Genomic DNA, 16873 nt, shown 5'->3' with positions numbered 1-16873 from the left:
GTAAAATCTGCACATCTCATTTGTGCGATAATTGCAATAGTTCTATCATGAGGGAAAGCATTAATAATAATTGGACGTTTCAATTGATTGCGCTCCTGTCTAAAGTGGCTGGGAGCTAATTCAATTGTTTTGGGCACCCAATACTTTTCAAAGATTTTTGCTCGCACCCTCCTGAGGTATGACCAGAAATCTGCGTAAAGTAGTGCTTTGGGGCTGAGCGTGGCTTTACTGCAGCGCGCGCGCGCCCAACACTTAGCATGGGAGAAGCCGCTATATGCAGCTAATCCCATGCTTTTGGCCTCGAGAATACGATCAGCGCAGGACTAAGTGTCCCAAAAGTATTGCATAGCTCCCAGTCCCTTTCGACGGGAGCTATAGGCGCAATAAACAATTAAATCACCCCCAATGTGTACAAACATTCTGCATATTTGTGAACTAATCTTAATTGGTTAAAAGATGCAGGGGGCTGGTTTACCCCCCGTCAATGTGTTTTGAAACCGTATAAAACTGGCTCTGTAACGTCAGTGTGTGTGTATCCCCTTTTATCAGCTGGGTACGGAATCCTGGCGGTCAGGATGCCGACAGATTAAGTATTTATAACCCGTACCATAACCCTCCCCTCCCGCAACCTAACCCCAACTCTCTCCCTAATGTCGAACCATAACCCTCCCCCTAATCCTAATACTTACCTCCACAAACAGTTGGTGTTCTGACAGTCGGGATGCCACTGTCGGAACGGAATTGTGCTAACTACATCCCCTTTTACCATCTAGAGGTTTGTGTCATATTTGAACTTCCAAGAAAGTCTTTTTGCTGTGATATTTCTAGTCCCTTTTAACTAGAAATAATTGTCATTAAACATTTTGTTTGGAGCTAATCATTATTTTCTTGTTTCAAGACGGCTGCATCTGCTTGTACCCTGTAATTATCAGATGTGCACCAAATGCTTATCTTGCTTATCGGGTCGTGTAAGGCCCGCTGAATCATTTGGTCTGGCCCCCTGAGCTTTTTCTTGCTAGCCTCATCTGGCTAGCAGGGTGCTAGAATGGCACCCTGCAGCCAGAATCTATGCATCCGTGCCGCCTGGAGCGTCTTTAGGACGCTTCAGACTGTCACACCACTGCCCTTACAGCTCCCCGGAGCATCCTCAGGATGCTCCGGCCATTGCTGTAATCACTTGTGATTGTGGCCCTGCCCCTGTGTGACTTCACACGGAGGGGGCATGGCCTGCACCAGGCCCACAAATAATGTTATACAGTATATATCAAAATGGCCCTCGGCAGAAAAAAGGTTTCCCACCCCTGGACTAAAGCAATGCTATTTTCGGGCTTACCACGTGCACTAACAGCATTACGCCATCACTTAAGTCAGAGAATGCAGATTACCGCGACTAAACCCCTGGCATTAGGCACTGTAAACTGCATCTCCCGACTTCAGTGCTGGTTGCGATGTAGGCAATTGAATAGCACCAGGCACTTATTCATGACACTATTCAACATTGCGTTCAGTTGAATTTTCCCCTGTACTCGGGAAGAAGTGGTTCCAGGTACTGGTGTATGAGCCTGGTGGTAGCGAGTTACCCTCCTGCAATCAGGCCGGCCAAGAGCCTTGGCGGGCCCCGGTAATAGGGGGCGTGGCCTAATAGTGGGAGATGTGGCCACACCCCCTTGCTGATAGGAAAAAAAGATTTGCAGCGGCGCTGCGCTCTGGGGAGGGGGGGCGCTCTGAGCCCCCTCAGCCCGGCGCAAAGCCAGGGGGGGCGCGATCAGTGTGATCGCTCCCCCGCACAGGCATAGGAGACTGCCGTGGCTGCTGCTCAGCAACCACAAGCAGTCTCCAACTGCAGCTCAGCGCACGCTGTGTGCTGGGCTGCTGTGAGGGGGCGGGGGCGGCGCTGGACCCCTCAGAAAGCCCGGGCCCGGGTAATCTGTACTCGCTCCCCCCCCCCCCCCTCTTGGCGCCCCTGCCTACAATGCAGTGAGCATAATCTCGTTAAGAGGGAATCCCTAAAGCCCAGGAACGGCAAAGTATAAGCCCACTTGAGTTGCTTAGGAAGCATGAGTGACCAACCCCATTCTGTGCACTGGTGGGTATATTCATCCATCTGATCCACCCAGCTTGTCACATCAGAGCCTGCTAAAGCCTGCAGATGCTGTCATTTTTAGATGCAAACACCATGTATGCCATGTTATTTATTTACAATTTATAAGGTGGCTTGCAAATCATTAGTGCTCTCTGCTGTGTTCTGCTTGATAATATCAGTATCAATGTTTTCATCTGATACGTATCACTTCAGTTTGAAAACACAATTTGCATTGCAATTTGCACTCACAGAAATGCTCCTTTTTCTGAGCATAACAAACAGTAGATGATGGTATGTGGGCGTATTCATTCTTTGGCATTGCTGATCGTGGTCCTCTGGTATGAAATCGTGTATCCCACTCCCTTTTACTGTTCACTAGAGTTGACCTTGAGTACAATGCAGTCATGACTACTGTAAGGTTAATAGGCATTTGCTGTGTTATTCAATCTTCAGTTGATTGTAAGCGGATGCGTTCGGAATGCAAGAAACATGAAACTTTTCCCTTCCCTTTCAGTAGCCAATTCATATCTATGGAGCGTCCAGTGTGTGCACTATGGGGCATATGTATCAAAGCTTGATGCGAGATAAAATTGTGAGATATGGATCACCAACCGATGAGCTCCAAACTATCATTTCTTAAACACAGCCTGCAAAATGTAAGTTAGAAGCTGATTGGTTGGTGATCTATATCTCACAATTTTATCTCGCATCAAGCCTTGATACATATGCCCCTAAATGCATTAAACTCATTGTAATTGGCTTTTTTTTTAAATGAAGTTCTCATACATTAAAAACCCAATCTGGCCGAGTCCTCTCCCCAACTTTTTTCAACCAGCACTAGACTGCCTGGGCTATTGGCATGGGCCATCGAGCAATAGTGTCCCGATACTACAATAGATCAGTCTCAGGCCAGACAGACTGGTTCATACTGTGAACCTGAACCCCTGCAGCGTGGGTGCTCCTGTTGGGTGAAAATTACCGGGTACTTGTTAGCTGAAACGACTCTTCATCTTGCTCTCCTATAAGAAGGGCTGTCCTAAATTGTTTAATCGCAAAGGAGAAGTGCTAAATGTTTTCCTATTACCTAACAATGTTCTTGAAATGTGCGTGGGAAGTAGCCTCTTTACTTTCTATGAACACTATTATTATCGTACTACGCTGTATGTGCTGTGATGTTCTTACTTGAAAACCGTTTCAAACTATCTGTGGTAGTAATTTTGTGAGTCTGCTCCCCTGTTGGGAAAATTGTCAGTGCTTTTATGTATGTGTATGCATATATATATATATGCATATACATATATATGTAAGCCCGGCCGCTCGCAAAAGCTGTGGGTGGTCACACACAGCTTAGCGAGTGGCCAGGATGCCGGTTTAAAAAAACAACAAAAAAAAAAAAACGGCTGCCCAGATTCAGAGCGAGCTCTCACTTTCTGCGAGCTACACTGAATCAGGTCCTGGGTGTGGTAAGTTGAAATTACCAGTGCATATTTGTACCAGCCTTATACTAGGTGCACAGGATTTTTCTGAGAACGGGCATATTTACGTATAGACATGACTATGCATTGCCCGCGATTCTGTCGATATGCCCTCTCAACTTTTCCTATGCCACCTTCAGCTGCAACTGGAGATCTGTTCGGTTTGCATACAGCTCTGCTTTGCTCGCCACCGCATATGCTTGGTTCCAGAGTATGCACAGAGCGAAAATAAGAAGATACGCTCTGCAAATGGACTTGCTTTTTTGCTCTATGTCAGTCCCATTGACTTCATACTTTTGGTTGTACTCATGGTCACATTTGCGTGCAGATCTCCCAAAGCTGCAGTTTGATTGACAAGGCCAGGGCCTGTTCTGGTGGATGCAGATTTCCTGGCCTCACAAGGTGCCAGGTACCGGCCAGGCACAACTTACGCAGCCTGGCCAAATGAGCTCCCATTGCGACCGATGGTTCGGATTGTGATCTAAAGATGCTGCACTCGGATCGCAGATGCAGCATGGAGGTGTCTATTTCGTACAGACACCTCCTGCTGCTTTTCAGTTGAACCGTATTGCCCAGCTGCTCCCTTGAGTGTGGACGAAGAGTGGAACTTGTCCCCCACGTATATATCAAAAATGTGAAGGCCACATATTGCCTCCACACACCCCAATCATGGCACCTGGAAACATCCATTAACTCTGGGACAACCATATATGAAAGAGGTGAGTCCCCTGTTTTAAGTAATTTCCCCCTTAGTAGTCTGATCGCATGTGATAACACAACAATATCCCCTTGCACTCCTCAAAACATAACATTTTCCATAGATAAGGTGCGATGTAATAACCAGATCTCAATTATGTGTTTTTAAACATTTAGGGACATTTACAGTTAGCTGCTTCACTTAGTGTGGGTTTTAGCTCCTGGGTTAAGTACCGTACCCACAGCTATTCAATTTTGTCCCGCTGTAAGCCCCATGTCCTGCGGTAAGCCCTGAGGGTGCACTTCACGCAGATTTCTGTTCGCACCCTCCTGAGGGGCTTACCGCGGTCAGTAATTAAATAGTTACATGGGATATAATAAATCCACGGTAAGTCTCATGGCTAATTAAATTTTTGAAGAGTTTGTCATTTTTCAAACTGTATGCCATTATTATTATTAGATGATGATAATATTACTACTACTACTATTTGTGTATAGTTTTACACTACAAAAATTTTAAAAAATATATATATATTTTATTTAACATAATTTTTAAGTGCAGGTTATGAAAACTCATGCGTTGAATCCTGCTTTTTACGGTTTTGGAATGACCGATAGCAAAGAATGACTCTCAAAGTATTTTGTGGTGGTTATATAAAAAAAAATGTTTTTTAGTTAAGTTTCTCCTAAATTCAATTTAAAAACAAAACCCCATTTTTTTTTTGGTAGATATTCTTTTGACAAGGTTTAAACAAGTTAAGTGTATCCTCTGAAAATTAATAAAAATAAATGAAATTGCGTGTTGAAGGAGCGTGCGCTATCTTCACAACAACAAACCGTTCCCTTGTGCTGTCACTCCGTGGAGGAGGAAGACTAATTTGATTTAATTAATCAATCTAAATGTATCGTACATTGTGGATTCAGTTACAAATGTGAAATAATTATAATTGAAGGTTCAAATGCAGTGGACTGTGATGAATGCTCCTTGTTCATTAGTAATAAGTAGGCCAAGGAACGTGGCAGGTCTTCCCAATCACAAGTGGTCTCTCAGATCCCCCTCTCCTAAACCTTCTTCTTATGAAAAACTATTTCTACGCCATCTGAGGCATGCGATAAACAGGAGCGAGAAACGCTGATAAACCTTTTGCGCAATTTGAATGATACACTTCTACTATTCTTCAATGGCAAGACAGAGATTATGCGATCTTCAAGAAATAGAATATGATCGCAGTCATCTTTCATGAAAAAAAACTTAAATTTCTTGTTTAATACATATAACTGATACTATGTTATCGCATTTATCATGCGATAATTAATTGAACAAAATTTTTGTGTGCAAAAGCCAGCTTGATGCATCTGCCCCAAAATTACTTACGCCTTCCATTTGTTTAATGGATCCCACAGCATGCCGTCATTGAAGATCTATAAAAGACATGTTCCTTAATTTGCATATTGCTCTCCAGTATGTTTATACTGTATTTATGTATGTATATCTATATATTAGATTTGGAGTAATTGAAGGTTTCTCCAGCATACATATTTCTGCTGCTGGATCTATAATCAGGATTACAGCAAAGCATTAGTCACGACAGCCTGAGCTGACTGTGCAGAGCAATGTAAATCCCCACCCCACCCCACCTTCCATGCTGTCTGTATTGCATACATTTATTCTTCTAGAAGTGAAACGAAATATGTGATTAGTATTCTATACGGTGATGTATTTGTGTTTCATATACTCGTGCTGTTTGTGTCTGCAGGTATATACGGCTCTTTGGCAGGAAGTTTAGTAAAGAAGACCACGTCCTCTTCGTAAAGTTACTGTACGAGTTGGTGACTATTCCCAAGTTGGAGATCAGCATGATGCAAGGGTTTGCGCGCTTGTTAATAAGCCTTTTGAAGTAAGTTAGAGATTTATCGTATTTAAGTCAATTCGCTGTTCAGTGTTCCATCCCTCTGCAAACCAGGAAAGCTGTCCTGTACGTTCTTCTCCGTTTGATATATACAATTTATGTTGCCTTACAGTTAATATCACAATATCAAAATAAGCTTACGGTTAGGTGCCATTCATATATTATTGTGCAGATTAGTCTTTTCCCGGGAGGTTGGTGGTGTGGGGGCGGGGGGGGGGGATAGCAGTCTATGTACCGAGGATGGGTTTAAGATTATGCCCCGGTGAAGGATATCCGAATTGGAACCTCTTAAGCACAATAGATACTGAGTGTTCCAGGGTGGGCCCTCCATCAAAGTACTCTTATATGGAAGGTAGAGAGTCTGATAAAACTTTAATGTAAAGTGGAAAACCCCTTTTAAGACCCTGTGTATTGGCTTTTCTGGTAGACCAATATCAAAAAAGTTTTTAGAAATACAGTATCCGTTTTATGCTGTATGCTTTTCCTTGACCGATTGCAGAAAAAAAGAGCTCCTTTCACGTGAAGACTTGCAGTTACCCTGGAGACCATTGTATGAAATGCTGGAGAGGATATTGTACTCTAAGACGGAGCACCTTGGTCTTAATTGGTTTCCCAAGTAAGTGAATAAAATCCTTTTTGGTTCTTGCACTGGTTCTATTAAAAATGAACATGTAGCCTGCAGTTACCTTGTTTTCCCTGAGAGGATGCATTAAAGACACGCTGATAGTGGCACAGAATGTGATTGCTAATGGTTGGGAAATGGCCTCCTCTCAGCAAGTAATCTACGACACGTGTATTCGACCATGTATGACTCCGTTTCTTGCACGTGGTTTCTTTTAGTTGCATGTAACGCAGAAAGGGTGCGGTATAAGATTGACAGTAATTAGATAGACAATGTCTAGGTAGACACCAGATGTTAAACGGACAATAGGTCGACATGTAGGATGGTCGACACCAAAAATGATCACATGATTTTTTTGTTTGTTTGTTTTATTTTCTAGCCCTAATCTTCACCCTAACCCTCCCCTTGGTCCCTAACCCCCTCCTGGTCCCTAACCGTTGGGGTAGGTGCCTGACACTAACCGTCCCTTCTAGTGCCTAATCCTTACTCTCCGGTAAGTACCTAACCCTAAAAAAATAAATAAATAAAGACCATTTTTGTGTTGACCATTTTGTCCCTGTCGAACTTTTGTCTGTCTAACATCTGATGTCTACCCAATTACTGTCTATCTACAGTCAGAAATATCAGAACATGAGTTCAGTGTCTATGATTTGTGATCTTTTTGTGCATTTGGATAAACTAGATTGGATTGGCTGAGAATCATTGGTCAGAAAACAATGTTTTTGGCGTCCCCTCGATCATATACAGCGGGTAAAATAAGTCTTGAACACCAACATTTTTCTCAGTAAATTTATTTGTAATGGGGCTATTGTAATGAAATTTTCACCAAATGTCAACAACAACCCATGCAATCCACAAATGCAAAGAAATCAAACCATAGATGTCCATAAATTAAGTTTTTTATGTGAAATGACACAAGGAAAAATTATTGAACACGCTTAGTGAAATTTATTTCATACTTTGTACTAAAGCATTTGTTGGTAATGACAGCGTCAATCTGCCTCCTATATGGAGAAATTAGTCTCATGCATTGCTCAGGTGTGATTTTGGCCCATTCTTCCACACAAACAGTCTTCAAATCTTGAAAGTTCTGTGGGCCTCTTCTATGAACTCTGATCTTTAGTTCTTTCCATAGATTTTCAATTGGATTCAAGTCAGGTGATTGGCTGGGCCATTCTACCAGCTTTATTCTTTCTCTGAAACCAATTGAGTGTCCTTGGCTGTGTGTTTGGGATCATTGTCTTGCTGAAATGTCCACCCTCGTTTCATCTTCAGCATCCTGGTTGATGGCAGCAGATTTTTATCAAGAATGTCTCGGTACATTTTTTCCATTCATCCTTCCTTCAATCATATGAATTATGCCAATACCGTATGCTGAAAAACAGCCCCACACCATGATGCTGTTGCTATGGTCTTTTGGGGGTAATGTGCAGTGCCATTTATCCTCTAAACATGGTGTGTATTATGGCATCCAAAGAGTTCAATTTTGGCCTCATCTGGCAAGACTATATTCTCCCAGTATTTCACAGGCTTTTCCAAATGTTGTGCAGCAAACTTTAAACAAGCTTCAACATGTTTTTTCTTCAGCAATGGAGTCTTGCGTGGTGAGCGTGCATACAGGCCATGGCGGTTGTATGCATTACTTATTGTTTTCTTTGAAACAATTGTACCCTCTAATTCCAGGTCTTCCTGAAGCTCCCCACAAGTGGTCCTTGGCTAACTCTTCTGATTCTTTTCACTCTTCTGATTCTTTTCACTCTTCTGATAATTCTTTTCACTCTTCTGTCAGAAATCTTGCGAGGAGCACCTGGTCGGGGCCAGTTTATGGTGAAATTATGTTCTTTCTACTTCCGGATTATGGCCCCAACAGTACTCGCTGGAACATTCAGAAGTTTAGAAATCCTTCTGTAACCAATGCCATCAGTATGTTTTGCAACAATAAGGTTGCGAAGGTCTTGAGATAGCTCTTTGCTTTTACCCATCATGAGATGTTTCTTGTGTGTTACCTTGGTAATGAGACACCTTTTTATAGGCCATCAGTTGGGACTGAACCAGCTTATATTAATTTGCACTGACAAGGGGCAGGATTGCTTTCTAATTACTGATAGATTTCAGCTGTTGTCTTGGCTTTCCATGCCTTTTTGCATCTCCCTTTCTTCATGTGTTCAATACTTTTTTTCCCTGTGTCATTTCATATTATTAAACACAACTTAATTTATTGACATCTATGGTTTGATTTCTTTGCATGTGTAGATTGCATGAGTTGTTGCTGACATTTGGTGAAAATGTCATTACAATAGCCCCATTACACACATATTTACTGAGAAAGATGTTAATGTGTTCAATATTTATTTTACCCGCTGTGTGTGTATATATATATATATTTTTTTATAAGCTCTCATTGGGCCTGATTCAGAGGTGGACGCAATGCCGATATTTTCGCGGTAGGCCGATGTCTTGACTACTGTGAATGCGTCTGTGCCGTGACGGCCTTTCGACGACGGTCATATTGTGGATTTGGGTGTTTTGGAACCAGTGACTGACGAGTACGTGTACCAACCCCGGTGGCTTAGTCGCGACAGGCATTCTGAGCCACTTGAGTACAATGACACAGAAAGGGAAGAACAGCGGTCACACCATCAGACCTCTGAGCAACTCTAAGGTTGCACAGATGTCTGGTGGTGCGACCAAAGTTCGTCTGATGTGTCTTTGAACGCAAGTGGCGCATCCGAGAAGTTGTGGGAGTCTCTTTACAAAAGACGGTGGCTGCAACATTTGCGTATCTACTCAGATCCGGTGCATATGTAGACACAGCAGTGATGTGATTAGCGTCCACCTCTGAATTAGGCCCATTGTCTTTAGTTTTGTTGTTAGCTGCTGTTTTACCGTCTAGGGCAGGGGTAGCCAACCCTGGTCCTCAAGAGCTACCAACAGTGCATGATTTGCAGGTCTCCTCACAGAATCACAAATGTGATAATTAGCTCCACCTGTGGATCTTTTCAAATGTGTTAGTAAGTAATGACTGCACCTGTGCACCAGCTAGGTGGTCTGGAAAACGTGAACTGTTGGTAGCTCCTGAAGACCGAGGTTGGCTACCACTGGTCTAGGGCATTGGTCTCATGCAAAGTTGGCTGAATGGTAAATAAACCAGTGTGCTCCCAGTGGCCATATTTGCACCCGCTCCCAGGCATACTTGCTGACTTCGGCAAGTCCCTGTCCAGGAAGTTCGTGGAGAGGGAGATTGTGGTGGGATGAGGACAGGGTGCAGTTATGGTTGTCACGTGGCCCCGCCCCTTGACCATTTAGCTCCAATTACTGTCTTTGTGGCACCACGGTGACACGATTTATATTGCATCACATTCGCATGCTCCACGCACTGCCCACTTCACCTGACAAGTGTCCGTGGTCTACGGACTGCGAGAGAATTTTACACTTTTCCAAGAACCGGGAGACTCGCCCCCAAGGTTAGGAGTGTCCTGGAAGTACCAGGAGAGCGGGTCATGTATGCCCCAGGCCAGTAGTGCACTCAAACAGTGGTCTGTGCTGTGGGTGTGTTATGGGAGTGTCACGTGTGTGTCAATGCAAGTGACTGCATTCAGTGGCACAGCTGCAGGCATAGGAGGCCTTGGTCAGACGAAGAACCTGCACTTGCCATAGGGCTGGTGCAAGTTTCGACGGTGCCATCTTTTACACCACTAATCTGTATTGCAACGTGCGCGAATGCTAAAAGTGAGCACCTCAGTCCTTGCACGTTTGGCCAGTTGGATGTACACAAGGGAAGAAATTTGCAGCAGCATTCTTTGTAAAAAGTCGCAGGCGGGTGACCACCAATAGAGGCTGGATGTGCTTTTCAGTGCGACCCAGAATCGGGCCCATCATTTTAAGACCTTCTTTGTAGGTAACGCATTTACCGCTTATTCTATTACCATAATGTTTCCAAGAAGTAACCAAGAGAACGTAACTTTTCATCTGAGAATGCCTGGCCGGAATTGTCCACGTGTTGAGTGTCAGGTGGTTCCAGCTCTCCAATGCTTAGCGCTTTTATATCTCTGGGAGATTGTAAAAACAGACAAAATCCCACATTATTTTAAATTTCTTTCTCTTACAGCCCTAGAATACCTATGTGTTTGGCTGTGTTTTGCTAACATGAAGAACATGAGAAGCACAGCCATTAATGTCACACACACACACACACACTAGGGTTGTCAGGGCTGCTAATGAAAGGAGAACACAGGTGTATTACACTTGATGTATTGGAGTCTTCGAATCTTTTTAGGCCAGCTATTTATATCCTATCCTATACATCTGGTTTGCCAGATGAACCTTTTAAAGTGAAACTACTTGCTGCATCACTGTCTATTTTAGGGAGTCCATCCAGTTAGGGGTGATGTACGTCTGCGCACATTTGCCCATTATGGTAGCCACTGCATCCTCCGTTTTCGTGTGACTCTGATTGCGAGGCAAAACCAGCGCTGTAGGGGTCCCGCGATGTCTTTTCTGAACACACTATACGGTACACAGTTTATTGAATCGACCCCTTGCTCTGTCAGTTCAGGAGTTTTGTAACTGGACACCTACAGTATGTATACTTATATACTTGCTTCATACATACTGTAATTATCACTATCATGGGTTGCTCTAATGCAACCATACAGTGTTTTTTTTTAACTTGGTTGCTAATCTGCAGCTTGCGAGATGCCAATGTTTTGAGAGTGACACAAGTATTGGTTTTCACAAGGTTTGCTGCTTCAGTGTTTTTAGACCTTTTTGTCAGATGTTACTATGGTATACTGAAGTAAAATTACAAGCATTTCATAAGTGTCAAAGGCTTTTATTGACAATTACATTACGTTTATGCAAAGAGTCAATATTTGCAGTGTTGACCCTTCTTTTTCAAGACCTCTGCAATTCGCCCTGGCATGCTGTCAATCAACTTCTGGGCCACATACTGACTGATGGCCGCCCGTTCCTGCCTTATCAATGCTTGGAGTTTGTCAGAATTTGTGGGGGGTTTTTTGTCCACCCTCTTCTTGAGGATTGACCACAAGTACTCAATGGGATTAAGGTCTGGGGAGTTTCCTGGCCATGGACCCAAAATTTCAATGTTTTGTTCCCCGAGCCACTTAGTTATCACTTTTGCCTTATGGCAAGGTGCTCCATCCTGCTGGAAAAGGCATTGTTCATCACCAAACCATTCTTGGATGGTTGGGAAAAGTTGCTTCCTTCTCCGGCCAAGCGTTTTTCCAGATGCCCCTAACAATCTGAAAGGGGATTCATCAGAGAAAATAACTTTACCCCAGTTGTCCAATTTCTGTACCTTTTGCAGAATATCAGTCTGTCTCTGATGCTTTTCCTGGAGAGAAGTGGCTTCTTTGCTGCCCTTCTTGACACCAGGCCATCTTCCAAAGTCTTTGTCCGGTGTCATGCCAACAGTAAAGCATCCTGAGACCATTCATGTGTGGGGTTGCTTCTCAGCCAAGGGAGTGGGATCACTCACAATTTTGCCTAGGAACACAGCCATTAATAAAGAATGGTACCAAAACATCCTCCAAGACCAACTTTTCCCAACCATCCAAGAACGGTTTGGTGACGAACAATGCCTTTTCCAACATGATGGAGCACCTTGCCATTAGGCAAAAGTAATAACCAAGTGGCTCGGGGAACAAAACATTGAAATTTTGAGTCCGTGGCCAGGAAACTCCCCAGACCTTAATCCCATTGAGAACTTGTGATCAATCCTCAAGAGGTCGGGTGGACAAACAAAAACCCACAAACTCCAAGCATTGCTTAGGCAAGAATGGGCAGCCATAAGTCAGTATGTGGCCCAGAAGTTGATTGACAGCATGCCAGGGCGAATTGCAGAGGTCTTGAAAAAGAAGGGGCAACACTGCAAATATCGACTCTCTGTATAAACGTAATGTAATTGTCAATAAAAGCCTTTGACACTTATGAAATGCTTGTAATTTACATCAGTATACCATAGTAACATCTGAAAAAAAGGTCTAAAAACACTGAAGCAGCAAACTTTGTGAAAACCAATACTTGTGTCATTCTCAATTTTTGGCCATGGCTGTAGAAGAATTATACTGTAAACCTCCTACACCTAGTGGTGTGTAGTGTATATATGGGTTGCATATGAGTGACATTATATTGTCAGCTGTCTGTATTTTTTTTTTTTTTTATGTAATCTGTTTTTATTGAAAACGAAAACAGAACAGTACATATATGGCCTACAACGGCCCACAGAAACATCAAATAAAGTCAAATAACAATATGAATTCAGTGGACAAATATACTCATACAACATAAAATAAAGGAGCAAGAAAGAATAAGTCTTAAGTCGCTTAGTTTTAAACGTGCTGTCAAATATCACTAACTGAAATAGAATGAAAAACAATATAAAAGCAAAAAATCTAAATAACTAATCAACTAAAATAAGAAACATAAGAATTTAAGAAAGAAAATAATAGAGAGAAAGAAAGATAATAAAATAATGGGGAAAAGTAAAAGAGGATGTCGCCACATCCTAAGAGGCACTTAAGTATTTGTTTTGTACTCAGCCGTCTCTTTAAAGTTCAGCCAGCAATACCAAATGTCAGTAAAATCTAGGGGAGATGATTTAGACAATGAGAGATCTTCCATATGCATATACTGATCTATTCTCTGGAACCATCGAGAGATGGGAGGACAAGTCGAAGACATCCAATAACACGGTACAGTAGCCTTCGCAGCATTCACCAGATGACGCAACACGGATTTTTTATATATGGATATTGGAAGGTCAGATAAATTTAGCAACCAAAATTCAGGTTTATCAGATAAAGGAAGACCAATGATCAATTCCGATAATTGTCGAACCTTCCTCCAGAATTCGACTATCACCGGGCATTGCCACCAAATATGGAAAGGAGTGCCCACTGCCTGTTGACAACGCCAGCATAAATCAGATAAATTTGGAAACATCCGGTGGATGTGAACAGGGCATCTATACCACCTTGCCAAAATCTTATATTGGGTTTCTAGAACTTGGAGTGAAGAGGAACTAGCAAAAGTAAAATCAAATATTTGTGACCACTGAACCTCAGTTAGGTCCCTCCCTAATTCACTATGCCAAGCAGAGACATAAGAGGGAAGAGATGGGTTAGAGCACTCAAGACATATTTGATATATGGAAGAAATAATGTGTCTTGGGGGGTCTACTGCCATACAATAAACTTCAAATTTAGTTGGAGTCCAGCGGGGTTCATTAGCCTTAAGAGAATTCACATAATGTCTTAGTTGGAGAAATACCCAAAAGGAACGAGCCGGGAGATTATATATTTGCTGGAGATCTGTAAAGGATCGTATTCCACTAGCTGTCACTAGATGGGATATTCGTGTAATACCTTTTGTGGACCAACTAGATAGATTAGATGCCATAAGGCCTGGGGGAAAATCCGGGTTATCTACCAGCGGAGTAGGTAAGGAGGCGCATGGGCTAAACGAGGGGAGGTCTCTAAATTTATTCCAACAGCGTAGAGTGGGGCCTAGTGTCAGGTGAGATAAAGATGGACATTTAACAATCCAAGGAAGGACATGAGGTGGTTTACCTACTGTGTGACCTGCTACACATGCCCATTGTTTGGTTGCAGATAGACGAGACATTTCAACAATCCTAGACAAGTGGACTGCATGGTAATAAGTAAGGAAGTGGGGTAATTGCAAACCACCCCTCAAACGGCTTTGCGTTAATACAGCCTGTGATAGTCTGGATCTACTTGAGCCCCAAACAAAATGTCCCACTAAGCTTTGCAATTCCCGAAAAAAGGAAACTGGTATGGTAATAGGCAACACTTGCATCAGGTATAAGACCTTAGGTAAAATAGACATCTTAACCGTATTAATTTTACCCAACCAGGATAGCTTCAATAGAGACCATCTCTGAAAGTCTGTCTTAAATTGTTGAATAAGAGGGGGAAAATTTAACTGGTACAAATTATTATTTGAAGGGGATAGAACACCACCCAAATATTTAAGACTAGAAGAAGTCCAAACAAAGGGAAAAGCACCTCTAAGACTTGTCACAGTGCTGTCAGGTGCTGATACATTCATGGCAATGGATTTGGAATAATTGATTTTAAAATTAGAGATCCCACTGAATCTATCAAACTCATGCATGAGGGCAGGGAGAGAGGTCACCGGCAAAGAGATAGTAGCAAGGAGATCGTCAGCAAATAGTGCCAATTTGTACTCATGGTCTCCAATCTGCACACCTTTAATATCCCCATTACACCGGATAGCCCTCGCCAATGCCTCCATGCAAAGTACAAATATAAGAGGACACAGTGGGCATCCTTGACGTGTACCATTATTGATCGGGAAAGGCTCTGAAAGGGCCCCATTGACCCGTACTCTGGCCGTGGGAAATTTATAAAGGGCTAAAATACGATGAAGACAGTGAGAGCCTAACCCCATATATCGAAGAAGGCCTTCCATGAACTGCCAATCAATCCTGTCGAAGGCTGTCTGTATTTTCAATGTACCCAACCTTCGTATACAACCAGCTGAACGTCTAATAGTATCGTGGACCGGTCAACGTCTCAGCCTACCACCTGCACCCTTCTCCCTATTCCTTCCCAACATCTCGCACTGAAGTGATCTTGTGTACAAGCACCTACCTCACATTCTCTCCTATCACTCCCCTCTCTGCAATCTGGACTCTTCCCCCAAAGTGCTACTGAAACTAAACTCACTAATGTGACCAACGATCAACACGTCCTACATCCCTGACTGCTCCTTCCGGTTTTCTTGCTCTGTCACATCATCCCCTCTACTTTAGCTATTTATTGGTTGTCTCCTAAAGCTCTGCCTCCCTGTCCGTCTCTTTTCTTTATGTACTAATTTGCTGTTCTGACTCTAATAAACATCTCTTTGCTGACATTTAAACCTACTACGTCCCGCTGACTTCTTTATCATCTGTGACCATGGGACCGATTCACAAGCATGGGTGCCGAGAGGGGGGGGGAGCGGGTACAGTTTGGCCGTGCTTGCTAGAGTGGCCCGGCGGGGTTCGGCTTCGCCCCCACCTCCCTCACAGCAGGTCAGCACACAGCTTGTGCTTGGCTGCAGTGTGAGACTACTCGCGGCTGCACAACAGCCGGAGCAGTCTCCTATGGCTGTGGGGGGGAGCGCTCACACTGATCGCGCCCTCCCCCTGCTTAGTGCCATGCTGGGGGGGCTTACAGCGCCCCCCTTTCGTACACGGCGCTGAAAACATAATGTTTTATTAAATTGATTTTCAAGGGGGCGTGGCCACTCCCACGATTAGGCCACACCCCCTCCTTTGCCCCAGCCAGGCTCTCTATGGCTCTGTTCACAAGTAAATGTTGCTGCAAGCACTCTTGCGTCTGTTGCCGCAGTCACGTCTGCGATAATATGCAAATGCTCGTGTCAGTCCATCCCCCCCCCCCCCCCCATTTCTCATACCACCTGTCCCGATCACAACCCCATCTTTTTGTGTACACACTGCATGCATCGTAGGGGTTTTCAGAACTTTTCGTGTATGCACAGTTGCAATTACGTGAAGATGGCCATTGTGCGCATACCTCTGAGAGTCTATTTCCACATGGATGTCCCCATACATTCTACTGCTCTGCAAGTCCAAAACCGCGATTACCTTCCCATCCAAGGGTTACCTATACAAACTCATGTCTTCCTTTGTCAATAACGCCATCATTTTCTCGTCGCCCAAGCCGCCGTCCTTGGTATCGCCCATTGCAGCTCTGTCGCCAACCAAAACTCTTTACACAGTCTTTCCTGTTTTGACTTCTGCAGCTTCACCCTATGTGCAAATCCCCACAGAATGACATTACCTTCACCAATAAAGCCCTTGACAATTCCAACCCTTCATTAAACTGAAATCTCCTCTCAAAATACTATCCCTCACACCCTTTAGATCTAGCTCGCACCTGAGTCTTGCTTCCTCACTAATAATAATCCCTCTCTCCCGCCAATAATGCTTCTCCTGTGCTGCGTTCCGTCTACAGAATTCTCTTCCCCAGCCTCTATATTAGAACCTGTTCCCACCTAGTCTAGTGACACACCCTCC

General features: G+C 43.5%; 1 protein-coding gene across 2 annotated transcripts in view; it reads left to right on the top strand.

Moving 5' to 3' along the window:
• PSME4 (proteasome activator subunit 4) overlaps positions 1–16873 on the top strand; it is a 139959-nt gene that overhangs the window by 15374 nt on the left and 107712 nt on the right. For both annotated transcript variants that reach the window (XM_088477998.1, XM_088477999.1), the window contains exons 2-3: positions 6012–6152; positions 6664–6780. In XM_088477998.1, the coding sequence (XP_088334124.1) occupies positions 6012–6152; positions 6664–6780 (258 nt within the window). The remainder of the gene's footprint in view (positions 1–6011; positions 6153–6663; positions 6781–16873) is intronic.

Source organism: Taudactylus pleione, unplaced genomic scaffold, assembly GCF_031769625.1.
Source record: "Taudactylus pleione unplaced genomic scaffold, aTauple2 ptg000206l, whole genome shotgun sequence".
Classification (NCBI taxonomy): Eukaryota; Metazoa; Chordata; class Amphibia; order Anura; family Myobatrachidae; genus Taudactylus; species Taudactylus pleione.
The sequence above is the reverse complement of the archived record's forward strand: the minus strand, read 5'-3'. Positions and strand labels throughout refer to the sequence as shown.